Source organism: Neodiprion lecontei, chromosome 5 (assembly GCF_021901455.1).
Source record: "Neodiprion lecontei isolate iyNeoLeco1 chromosome 5, iyNeoLeco1.1, whole genome shotgun sequence".
Classification (NCBI taxonomy): domain Eukaryota; kingdom Metazoa; phylum Arthropoda; class Insecta; order Hymenoptera; family Diprionidae; genus Neodiprion; species Neodiprion lecontei.
In genome coordinates, this window is record NC_060264.1 from 6,301,707 (window position 1) to 6,315,483 (window position 13,777).

The 13,777-nt window shown below is 38.3% G+C and overlaps 1 protein-coding gene across 2 annotated transcripts in view; it reads left to right on the top strand.

The window, feature by feature from the left end:
• Nucleotides 1–13,777, top strand: part of LOC107221174 (alkaline phosphatase) — a 244,915-nt gene that overhangs the window by 162,676 nt on the left and 68,462 nt on the right. The window contains exon 1 of one of the 2 annotated variants that reach the window (XM_015660084.2): nt 286–1,521. The exons of the other annotated variant lie outside the window; for it this stretch is intronic. Within the exon in view, the coding sequence (XP_015515570.1) occupies nt 1,443–1,521 (79 nt within the window). The 5' untranslated portion in view covers nt 286–1,442. Of the gene's footprint in view, nt 1–285; nt 1,522–13,777 lie in introns of those variants that run through there. 2 annotated transcript variants of the gene reach the window in all.

Sequence of the window (13,777 nt, forward strand, 5' to 3'; positions counted from 1 at the left end):
AATACCACGCTCTCGGAAGTTTTCAAAATTCGGAATTTCATCCCCACCCCAAATATTAATCTCCTTTCACAAATCTCCCGTCCTCCCATTCGTAGCATATGACATTTTTTCCGCACGTCCGTCGCCGTTTAGCGAACGCGGCTGTCGCTACACCTCCGTCTTCTCCCCCCCCCCCCCCTGCCCCGTGGTCTTTTCGTCGCACCCACGCGGGCGCCGCGACGCCGATGGGTGGGGATAGGCGAAGCTGCTCGGTCCCGAATCTCCCAGAGTCGCGTAAGCGTCCACACGGCGTCGAGTTATCCGTAGGATCGCTGTTAATCGCCGGGCGGAGGAGAGGAACAGTTTTCTTTTTTTTCTCTCTCTTGTCATTTGAAGTGAAAATTTAAGGTTTTCGTATAACGTACTGTAATAAATCTGACGAAAAAACAGGGTGCCTTAGTGCAGAATTTAATCGTGTTTGAGCGTGTTTCGTAAACGTTGAAGAAATTTTGTGACAGAATAAATAACCTGCGTGTGATTAAATACGCGAATTACGTTTGTCGGTACGTAATAATAAACACGTGATAACGTTTGGTGATTCGTGTTTCGCGCTGTTTGTTTGTTACTTGTTTTCATTCTTTTCACAAATCATTAAAGTGAAGTGCGATGGTGAAAAGATTTATAAATTATTTTGTAAAATTGTGACGAGCTGTCGTGAAGGATTTCTTCGCGAGTATTGAATTTTATTTCCTCGTCCTCGTCTGTGACGCAACTTTTAACGGATGATAGTTACGTGAATGTCAAATTTAAATAGTAATTTTTACGAATAAACGGAAAAACAAGAGTAAAACAACGAAACGTTTCTACCAACTTTTGTCAAATGTTGCCGCGTCGTGTGAATAATTAGTTATTTCGCGTCACGTAAGTTTTCCGCGTTCGCAAATGCCTGACGGTATTTGATAATATCATGCACAGCGTACTCGCGTATTCCTGCGTTTAATAACGAACTACGTACAACGCGAGAATAGGGGTTAAATTAACAAGGGTAGATGAGTGGGAAACGAGTTCGTAATGAGTTCGTTGCTGTCGTTAGGGAATGAGGAACTCAATATCGGGACGGTGGTAAATCACCCCTTTGTGGTGACACCGGATAGCTCGTTTGTACGACGACACGTCAAGCCTCTGTAGCGAAGCTTGCGGAGAAATCTGGGGTGGTGATCAAACGCCGATAATTCATCGGCCGCAATCGTTACGTGCATCATATACGTGCCGCGGGAAAGTTAGCGGTCGCGTTGTGTCTTCAGTGCGACGAGAAGTGTGTTGCGGGACGAGAAATTAGGCGTGAGATCGAGGAAAAGGAAAGCACCCCTTTGGACAGGAGGAGAAAAGTCTCGACGTTAACGCAGCGGGGTGATGAGGTCAGGCCGGGGAAAAGCGTAGGAGTTGCTCGCTTCGCTTTGGAGATGAGGCCCGGCTCGCTATCGCCCCCGGTTATCACCGTCATCGCGATTTTTACGGCCTTGACCAGCGCCGGCGATCAAGGTGAGAGGTTTGAATTACGTCCGAGAGAGGAGAGAATCGGGTAAACGGGACGGGGGCGCAGAAACGCGAGGGACCAAAAAGTAGACGGGGTGAAAATCCGAAAATTGAATTACAGATGATAGTTGACAACTTGACGCGATGATGTATCGAATGAATTAAACATATGGGAGAAAAGACGTACCGCTCGAATGTTATTGCAAAAATATATTTTCTATTCCTTTGCATTATTTGTTTTCTTTCATGACACGGACGATCGTCTAATACAAGAAGATAATCCTAACGAAACTAGCATCCGGTTGACGAATTTCACAAATTCCGAATTTTCAGGAGATTCGGTTCGTTTCAAGGATCGATATTTTCCTCGTTCTGAACTTTGATTATCGACGTTATTCGTTGGTTGTTGAAAGTATCAGCCGCTTTCAATTTCCAATTTCGGAACATTCATTTTTTTGTATCTTTACATTCTGTGCTTTTTTCAATCGGAATGCAGACTGTTCTTAAAATTGGTTTTTTTTTTTTTTAGATAAAAGAGCGTTTGGTTAAACGAACTTTCGAGAAAACGGTTATCCTACTGGGTTATTTATCCCAAATACCAATTTCGCAACTCTGAACATTCTTCATTTTAGAATTCGTATATCGAAAGTTTCGTGTTCTCGACCACTCGACTTTTTCGCCTTTTCGGTTTTAGACCCCCACCCAGGAATCCGCCCCGTTTCACGGGGTCTTTTAGGTCCTGGGGCCGACTTTCCGGGACCCGGGGTCCCCGTTTTTCGCGTCGGACCGTGAAACGTTGTTGTACCCAATTGTACAAGCCGACTCCTTCAACGAATGGAATATCACTTACAAGCTGCGTAATAACCGGCCAGCGATTCGGGCTTGACTTTCACAGTTCGGTCGAAAAGCGCTCGCACCGTTAAAGCTCGCTTTGTTCACCGTGGAGTTATTTCGAAAGCGTTCACCGTGACTCGGATTTCGAGTAAAATTGATAACCGGAGTGTGAAAAGAGTAAAGGTTCCGTAACGATTTTGGCACGAATAATACTCGGTAAGTGGTGCAAGGGTCTTTATTACAAAATGAAAACTTTTCACTCCTGTTCAAGGATTATCCAAAATCTCTCCGAGGGTACTGAATTTCACTTTTCCATTTACAACTCTACAAAATTAACAATTTTACGTATCACGACGTACTAAAAGTTGCTTCTTTCCTTTTTTTTTTTTTTGTTTTTTATTTTTTATCCGTTTCCTCGCTCACTCTTAGAAGAAGAAGCTACATTTGTTATTTGGATATTGTTTCGACTACAGGTCTCTGCAATCGGTACCTGACGGGCAGTTTGGGATTTCACGTGATTAGGGTTGGCGTCTAGGTCACAGCTTTTGACGAGGGTTCAATTCTCAAATGGGTATTATTATTCAACTAAATATGCGTGCGTACAGATACTTGCTTACGCCCAACCGACCATCCCGAACTGCAACAGCTGGGATGAAACTTCACCGGCAAGGAAAAAACAACCAGACACATTTACCCGATTCTTCCCCCCCCCCCATTACACCGGTCGTTTATGGAGGGGTAAAATTTTGCTGCAAATTAACCTCTGCTGGACACCGGAGCAGAAGGCTTTTGTACGTTTTGTATCTACCTAACTTCACATATGTACGTCTAACTTTAATTGAGCTTACTGAGGGGAGAGGTAATCTACTAGAGGAGCGTTGCCTCGGAAGCTACATTTATTGCCTTTCTCTGAAGCCAGGCAGATCCTGAGAGCCGGTCGACGCGCGAACGATTAAAAATTATTTAGATTCGCATTTTACAGCGTAGTTGGAGAAAAGCAAAAAAAAAAAAAAAACAAAGAAAAAAAACTAAAAATTATCGTCTATCTCTTCAATTTAAGTTTCTACTCTCATCTGCATATTTTTTTCGAAAATGTCCAGACGATCGCGGTTGCCGATGTTAAGCGAAGAGAATTATGGAGACATATTTATCTTCTTAAAGTTTGTTCGTTGAAAATTTGTTATCAAGGCGTTGATAATTATTGGGGTGAAATATCTCGTTTCTCTAGATCCGTAGACATTGACTTTCAGTGTTGAAAAATGAATTTCAAATCTCGACGAAACGTTCTCTCGAAAACTTTATCCAAAGCCGAATGAATTTTTCAAGATCGTGAATTTTGAAGCTTGACTGCAATATGCTTAACTCCGTTATAGTTTTCACGGAGAGTTTTGCTCGAGTTCGTAACTTTGACGAATTTGAAAATTATAGATGAGATCGCATTGAATTTTAATCTCAGATATCTATCTGACAAACAACCATTCCTTGATGCCCTCAATGTTTATTTATTCATTTGTTTAAAAAAAATTCTTTGATAAATTTTGCCAATAAATTATTTACACCCATCTCCCGACTAACTCGTACTCGGAAATTAAAATCACGAGTCGTCCATTGCCTCGTATATTACGTATGAACAGCGTTAGCCCGGGATTTTCGACGCGTGCTTCTACGGAGCAGTTGAGAAATCCCGTTGCGGTTTTATACGGTATATATGGAAGTATGTACATAGAGACCCCACAATCTCTTTCGGGCGACAGATATTCGAGGATCCCGCCTTTGCAGCCCGAGCAAACAGAGCCCGGCGTACTTACCAAAGGGGCAAAGCTTGTTTCTCTCGCGGATTAATTCGAGTTTTCGTTTCTCGGCGCACCGCGTAGCTCCGCTTTTTTGCACTCACGACACGTTTGCAAAATATCCACCGTTTTAACCTGCCTTAGAATAAAAAAAAAAAAAAAAAAATTCTAGAGGCTCGTAACGGAGCTTGCTCAACGGGTTTACGTTTTAAAATTTTTAACGAGATGTATAAACAATGCGTTCATCGTTTTGATGGATTATACGGTATAGGTGCAATAGATGATAAATTGCAAGTGAGACTTGTTGGAATGATGAATAAATGGATCTAGATCTGTGAAATTTTATTAGTCTTCAATGAATTTTAGACCAACGTTTTCCGCGCATCTTTTGTTTTTAGACACATTTTTTTTTTTTTTGCGAGGATAAGTAAAGTGAAAAATAATAAATTGACGCGGTGAGTTGAATGAGGGAAAATTGAGAGGAGGTAAATTAGCGCTACGACGTATATGTATAAAGCTATATCATCGTCTCTTGGACAATCTTGAAGTATCATCAAATTTGTACACTTAAGTGACGGTGTTCCATTACGTTTATTGCCGTGCAATATCGGAGAAAATTATACCTGCCTTCCTTCCATACTGAGAGAGAAAGAGAGAAACAAGGAATTAGGGAGAGAGAGAGAGAGATTGGAGCATGGTCGTTATTTTTGATTGATTACACCGCGTATAAAGTTCTTGCCCTGTTGGAACGATAATAATTTTTGGTGTATGTAACCGGGAAACACGAGAGATAAATCTCGCAACTTCAATGCCGGGGAAACGAGTCAATTTGGAGAAATTGGCCAGTGGAGTAAAACTACATTCTGCAGCTTTGACAAAGTTCGACACTGTCATCATAGCAGATGAAAGACCCCGGAATGCGTTTTCGCCAAATTCTTACACTCGCTTAGGCGCCGCGCCGTTTAAAGAAGGAACAGACGATTTTTTATAGCAGCTCTCCGTGCTTTTTTCTCGTTTTTATTCCCAGAGTCGCTCCGAAAAATGAATAATTCGCATCGCGGAGAAAACGGTTTTTATTCCAAACCCGTCCGGTCCTCTTTAAATCGCTGATTCGTTACCATTGAACAACAAGTTTTTAACGAGTTCTGAATAGTTTTTTTTTTTAAGCCTAGTTTTGCTTGGTGAATAACGAAAGAAAAGTGAGGTAAAGAAAAAAAATAATAATAAAAACGGGGACCCCCTTCGAGTAAATATGTGAAAATATGAAAACAGGCGAACTTGCGAAGAAGTTTGATTTATTACGAAGTTGAAATTGATAAACGTTACTCGTAACGAAATGTTTGATTAAATTCGTTGTTTTAACATTTTCTAACCTTTTTGAAGGAGTCAAGTTATTAGAACACGAGTAGAAAGCTTTGCGTTGCGACACGAATGAATTTCAGAGAATTTCAAATTTTCGAAATAACAATTACTCTTATCAAAACGATAATTTAATTACATCCAGAGATTTCCTTTGCACAATTCTCACAATTTCTCGTCAAGAATCTCGGGGATGACGATGGTTTTCAGTCTCGGTCTTGAATAATACAAACGGCACAGTTAATTGTCATAACATCACTAAATATCGTCGGTAAAATACGCAGCTATCCTCTGAGATCTCTGTCCGATATTATTAAATAAATTGAGGAAGTCCTCGTCGAGTTTCCTTGACACAATTTACCCAAGCGTCCCGAATTCCGGCTTACTTACCCACCGATTACCAAAATTTTTCCATACCGTTCCCCACGCTTTATTTTTTTTACGCCGCGCTGCTTACTCGACAAATTCCACTACATGTTACGCATACGTGAGTATATATCGCGCGTGAATTTTGATGAAAATAATTTCGGGACGGGAAGAAACGCGGGACGGTTTCCCGGAGGGATGCCAAATTCCGCGTGGACCCTTCCTGCGTAATGGGCCAAGTTATCGGGCGGGATATTCCCGGGGTGACTTGCCCCCGCCACCTTCTTCTTCTTCTTGTTCGTCTCCTCCTTTTCCCTCTTCTTCCACCTCACCGCTTCATCCAGGGCGAACCCTTCTTTCGGCATTGACTACTATCAAGTTTCCTCTCCCGTCAGTGCTTCCCGGTTATTTCAACCCCGGCCGAGGTAGCGAATTTTATCATCCCCTGCCTCTCGCGCCTCCGGGAGCTTAGAGACGGAAGAAAACGGGGAGACGGAGGAGAGAAAACATGCGTATAAATTCATTACCACTGCGAATACGCGCTCCTCGTTCGTTTGATACTCTTACACTTCATTTGTATTGCTTATACAACACGGCTTACGCCGAGAATTTAGTCGGATGACTTCCACCTCTTTTATCGTACATTATTTTCACTCTGATGGAAAAAACGAGGCTTGATCCGGGCGCTAGGTTGCAACGAAAAAGGATTGTCTTGGAAAAATATCGTTTCACGTTATTCGAAATTCGTCATACTGTGGACGATTTATAGATAATTTACATTCACTTATGTAATTAACCGTTATTAATGCAAGAAAATGCAAACATAAAAAGAAACTGTGCACGAATGCAATATTTCCAGAGTTAGCAACAACTGAGCTTTATTCTGTATTTTGAAAAGCGGTTTTCAATTTCTTTTGATACTCACGGATTTTATATATATATATATATATATATAAACTTAATAGTTTTGAAGTAAAGCTTTTTCTTGCTCCTGTTCTCATTTTTATTTAGTCCCTTGTTTTTTTTTTCCTCCTTTTTTTTAACACTTTCGAGGCATTTGCGTACGCGGTTTGCGAAAATCGCCTAGGGTGGTAGATCGCTAGTTTTCGGAGTCTCTTTGATGTTTTGCAAGCTCGATATATTCGATTTGATCTGAGTTTGTTCGAGAAACTAAACCTAATGCCCATTTCAAACACAATATTGTTTTATCTCTGGGGGGATTTCTCGCAATTTACCTGGGCCCCATGCTTCGAAACCACTATTAACCCTTTGTCTGTCATTTTAGCATATTTGCTAGAATGACGAAACAATATTTTTTCGAATATCGTTATCAATCAATTTAAATTTAAAAACCCTGAAATAATTTTTAAAATAGTAACGCACTCTAAAGAAAGGTTTTACCGAATTATTTTATTTGAAAAACTTTTCATTTAGGCGTGAAAATTGGAAAATTCTATTTTTAAAAAGTGAAAAATTTGAAGCGGCTGAGAAAAATGATTCTCTTCAACAGGAAAGAAGCTTGCCCGTTAGAGAGTTAATATTCCATTTTTCCTTCGTGTCTTTTTTTCCCCTCATTATGATTTCAGCACTTTTTGAACACGCTGCGAAAAGTTCTTCACGTAAAATAAATCACAGACGATTCAATTCACTGAGAATATTTTTCACGATCCAGCGAAGAAGGAAATCAATGTAGTTATTTTTATGTCCACATTTGTTCACGATCTAAAATTTTCTCTTCAATGAATTCCGATTGGAACAATTCTTCTCATTTCCTTAAGAAAAATACCTTTTTTCTGTAACGGAAGAAATGTATCTTCACGTAGAAAATTAATAGTATTCCAAACGTTATATAATAATAATAATATGACAAAAGTAGCTCAGTCTCAGCTTGTTGTGAACAGTTTATTTTCATTGTAGCAATTCAGCTACTTATTATAAACATCTACGGGAAACGGAACTCAGAGAAGTTGAAGAAAATTCTTCCCTCGCCTTTGACTAATTGTATTATATTTAACATTGTCAATTAACGTTGCACGTCAACAATTATTATACAAATTGCACGGAGATGGAACTTTTTGCGTTATGCCACTTCAAAATTGAATCGTATAATAATATTGTAAATAAAATACCTGTGTACACGTACAATTTCGGTATGTAAATTGGTGTAAGAACAGGAAACGCGTTTCGGTGCAAATAACTTTTCACTCCGGTTGAGCCATTCCACGCCAATTCTTTCTTCTTTGCGTGGGAAGAAGATAGAAAAGCTATACATATACTCGCCGCTACCCAGCGAAGATATTATACTTGAAGAAGCTGGCGTCAACCAAAAGTCTCGGAAGTTTAAAAGTTGAAAAAGAAATTGCGATGTTATACTTTATACATTACTGCTGCCGAGTTTGAGAAATTTTACGTTGCGAAAGAGGTAATTTTTTTTCTTTTTCATCTTGTTTCGTACCAATAACCCACGATTCGCTTGCGAACCTTATATATATATATAAATTTATGAAATCGGCTCTCGCATCAGTTTGCAATCGTTAATATTCATCATTTTTATTCCATCTTTTTCCACTCACTCAACTCCGACCGCCTCTCTCTTGTTCGAATTGAAACTCCAAGCGTTGTCTGACCAATTTTTATTTTGTGAAATATCAAGCCGTATCTCTTGAGCTTTGAATTTAAGTGACTGATTTGGGTCTGACAGTGAGAAAGCATTACAAACAAGTAAAAGAAAGTAACAAAAGAAAATTCAAAAATTCACAACACTTATCTGTATTACGTATACGGTGAGCTGAGGTACACGGTATCTATGTATAAAATTATATTTCTGCACGCGATATACATTCCGTTCTGACTTTGACAAATTGCTTTCACATCGACGCATGAAGATAAAAAGGGACCGCAGCTCTTGAATAATTTTTCCCACGGCATGGCACTTTGAGTTTAATTAAATTGAAATTGCAAAATTGTCGGTAAGAATTATAGTCGGATTAAGCGGAGATAAATGAATGGAAAATTCTTTCGTTATACTTCTAATCTGCGAATCATTTAATTTGAAATTGAATCGCAAAATAAATGACGCTGTTCTTACACTCGCTGATAGCAAAGTTGTTCTTTTTTTCTTTTTTTTTCTTTTTTCTTTTTTCTCGCAAGCCTGTTGATTCGGAATCTGTAATTTGATCTAGATAATTATATTCGTCATTTCTGTAATATAGCAAATTGGAGTGAATCTGTAGATGTCTGTAGTCACTGTAGATATTTGATTGGTTCAGCAGCCGCAGACCTTGCAAAATATCTTCACTGATACGGACTTCCATTCGAGCGTGAAAAAATAAATGTCATTGATTTTCCACGGCAAGAAACACGGTGAAATTACTACGCAAATGAAAATCGTGGGAACAACGTTTCTGTATCAGTAACGGAAGTGATTGGCGAAAAATGACTGCGTAAATCGCAATGTAAAATTTATGAACGCGAATTGTTTCGCTATCTTAACGAATTTTGTGAATTTTTTTTTTGTAATAATTCCTTTTGGTTAGGAGACACGTCAATAAAATTACAAACATTTGTTGAAAACGTAGAATTTCGAATAATAATAATGTTTGTTGAACCGAGCAATTTCTATTATGTTCTATTCGATAGTCTTGGATTATATTTCTAACATATTTCAAAAACCTTTTTTAAACGCAATTTTCATCTAACGGGCTTGCACAAATTCCGCAGCAGCATAAGAAATAAAAGCTTCCATTGAATGCGATTCAATTAGTAACTCGATTTTATTAACATCTGTTAAGTGCAATTAATGATGATACTGTTCGTTTGGCAACAAACTTCGAAATGCGTCGTACGTCGAAATTAAATTAGCGCTATTGAAGTAGAGTATGCAGCCGGTAATATAAACAACAATTTTTATTACTGTGTTCTATGACGATGATCTTTAATTATACGCAATGAAATATTGGAAGAATCCTCTCTGTGAGCTTATTGGAATTCGTATAATTCAGAAATGTATCGAATACGGTCGGAATTTAAAACTTGTAGTACCAAAAAAAAAAGCAAGTGCCCTTCAAATAAATTTGAGCACATAGATCTGTCTTTTCTCTACGTCGCTTTGCTTTTCTTGACGCAAAAGAGAATACGTGGTTATATAACTGCAGAAATCCGGCCATTTTTTTTACTATTCAAAGCTGAGTTAACCTAATTGTAATTTAAGTCAGGTCAAAATTAGAGAAGAAAAACCGACTGAGACGCGAAATCTGATCTCGAGCATTGATTATTTCCTTAATTAAATTCAAAACCAATATGCTTATTAGACTGGATCAAAAAAATCGACTATTTTTTTTTCAAAATCCCCTCCGAAATACTTTCGAGGGGTCGAAAAAAGATGCCTGTCAAAAGCGGAGCTGTTAATATTAATATTTAGAGGTCGCTCATCGCGGATTTCTATTTTCCGTTTAAATAGCACAGGAAATTTTTTCTTTAGAATTTTATAGCTCACAAGTTAATAAACAAATTCAAATGACTCGTACATATTTTTACATGCGTATAGATTCGTTAAACTTTACAAATTAAAAATTTTTAACCGACTTCGTTCCTCATAGAAAATCCCAAACTAGGAAATTTTTTAAAAAAGTTTAATGACATTTAGTAATAAGTTTTGACATTTTGCCATAACGTAAAAAAAAAAAAATTGTTTACTTCACTATAAATTGAACTTTGAGCTTGAATAACTTTGGAAGGAGTCCATTTATCAAAAAATGATAGGATACATTTTTTGTAGAGTGTTAAATTTCCTACAAAAACACGTATGAGTAATTTGGATTTGTTCATTGGCTTGCGAGCTACACAATTCTAAAGAAAAAAAAAAAAAAATTCGTATAGCAATTAGATGGAAAATATAAATCCGCGATGAGCGCCGATTTTTTCGAACCAGTCTAATATTAATATATATGTATATTATATGTATAGGTACATGCAGAGAATGTCATCTACATGCTAAAACAGAGGTACATACACGTACATTATTACATACTGTATTTATACGAAGACCTTGTGTATGTATTTATGCGCATATATATACATACAAGATAGTCTGACGAGAAGGCTTTAAAATTTCGGTTTCAAAGTTGGGAAGAACCAAATCCCGTCATTCGGAACGTTTCCTCATCCGCTTCCTTTCCTTTCTCTTTTTCTCCTCATTTCTTTCATTCCGTATATATACACGTACACCTGTATATTTTCTTTTATTCTAATTTCTTAACCGTCTCACCGCTTCTCGGGTAAATAAATGTCTTTCGAGACAATTTCGAGTCCTTTATACCTATGTGTATACATACTCGTATATATCGTATGCACGCTCGGGTTCTTCTTCTTCTCGCCCTTTTTCCCCATAGGTATTATACTCGAGGTTTGTTCGTTACTCCCTACTTCCGTACCCGCAGAAAAGTTTGACGATGAACTTTGCGTCTTCGTCGCCATACCAATTTGCATCCCTTACTTACCTATACGCACATTCATACACGTTCTATTTCAAGCATCTGTACATCGTATATATATATATATGAATTACTTTTTGGGGAGCTGCGTTGGGGATAAAAGGAGAGTAGTTATACCCTCCAAGCTGTGTATCTTGAAACGAGAGAGAGAATATCCGATGTCGCGACCCCTGCAGACTTTTCCACACCAGTCCATTTATGAAGAGAGCCGTCTTCATTGGCCTGTGGATCTGTGTGTTTGCGTGTGTTTCGATACGCGTGCAGGATCGCAGAAGAACTCATCAAGAATATCAGATGTGTACCTTCGACCCGTGTCGCACGCGAAATGGCGCCCCGAAACGTATAAAAATATCGCTCTTTGCGTGGGGGGGAAAAATGTGTAACGATCGATCCGAAATACAGGCCTGCAAGTTACGATAAAAGCGCGAAGATAAGCTGCTACGCAGATATCTGTATTATGCTCGACTTTACCATCAGCGATGAAGAAATTTATCAAGAAAAAAAGAAAGGAAAAAAATAAAGAAATATCCAGAAGAACTTGTCCGTGTAGAAAGTGTGCTTTGTTCCTTTCTATTCTTCAAATTTTTCACAATTATCGAGAGATCAGCGGAGCAATTTCGATTCTGTATAAAATTTTACACAGCGTTTTGGAAAAGCTTAGAATCTCAAGTAACGAATTACACACTAATTAATCGTTCAATATTCCTTCATATGATTATTGTACTAAAATCGAAACTCAGTGTATTCAATAGTAATATTCTATAACCTTACGGATGCCGAGAATTGCTCGAGTCACGTTTTCGCTTTGTGTCCCTCGTTTCTCTACCTTGCATTTCACTCCATACTCAAAGTCCACCGTACCTGCCCTTGTCCTATAGATAACTACACGATTCCACGTTCGCGGAGAAATGGTCAAAGTTTGACCGCAAGGTGTCCGCGGCGAGGCCAAAAGGGAGCTAATTGAACCTCGGTCGAGCAGTAAAGTTTCGGTATATCAAAGACTGACTTTTTCGTCCCGTATTTATCTTCACTCGTTGAATCGTCGGAACTGGTTATAGATGGAAATTCTTGTAAAAATAAATTTTCCATGAATTTAACCGCCAATGAGCAATAAAATCTGACAAGCTAATTACCACCGTCACGACAATATTATAGTCGTTCAAATTTCCATCAGTCTAAAGACAATATTGCGTATGGTTTCGAATACAAAGTGTAACATTTTTCAAGGAGAATTAGAACCAGATTTTTAAGGTTATTATTTATGCGATTCGATTCGAATGGGAAAAATTCGAGGATCTCAACTGTCGTATATATTCGTGCTATGCGTAATTTTCGTACCTCGGCAGTTTCTTCGACGAACTCTACCTTCTGTAATACATTACATCTATATTCTATGCACAATTTACATGAACGTGTATATTTTTTTTTCGGACAAACGTAGCCGAACTTCGGCGGTCCGACTGCGATTCGACAATCGCAGAAGGACCCTCGTGACCCTCGTGACATTGTGGCGTTGGAAAAAAGACGTGTAAAAAGAGAAGCAAAGAATCGAGTCATTCGAAATAATGGAATATGACCAAAGCGATAGGGGAAAAGTCTGCGGCAACTTCATATACGTACATATATATATATATATGTACAAATATATTGTTGACTTATCAGTTGTCCGAACAGAGATTTGATTCCATTCTTCAGGCGATCGGGAATCGTTCGTAACCTAATGTTTTGAGTGCTTGTATAGGTATACAGTGGAAATGAATATCCGTTAAATTTCCTTTCTGGTTTTCTCTCGAAGTGCGCGCGGTATTCCTGCCGACACGATCAATCGATTCCCTGTCACTTTTCTACCGACTTCCATCAAACAATGTCGCCTACAAAATAATAATAATAATAATAATAATAATGATAAAAAAAAAAAAAAAAAAAACCACACAGCGCCGGCTAGACTAGCTGAGGCTATAAAACGGGCAGGAAATTGACAACCTCGACTCCCCTTGCAGTAAAAGATTTTCAATTATACCAACGGCATGTTCATATTCCATGAGGTATTACAATATTGTCTACTCCCTGAGTCTGTCGACATATACGAAAGTATTTTCATCGAAGCGTATATTGTGACTTTCCTAAAACGTACGTTTCACACGCTACTTGAAAAGTGCCACGTTTTGTTAGGTGTAAAATTTTTACCGTCAACGTTAAAACACGGTAGGAAACTTGATTTTTCGTAATCGTTATCGCATTCAAGTCAACTCTACGAATTTTGAATGCACAAAAATGCTTCTGCTATTACGTGGAACGAAATTGTTTTCCTTCAAAGAAAAATTCAATAATACTACGAAGAAAAGTATTACTAATAGCAGTTTATTAGACGTTTGAAAATTGTGAAATTATCGTGAAGAAAAAAACGGAGGAATATTTGGC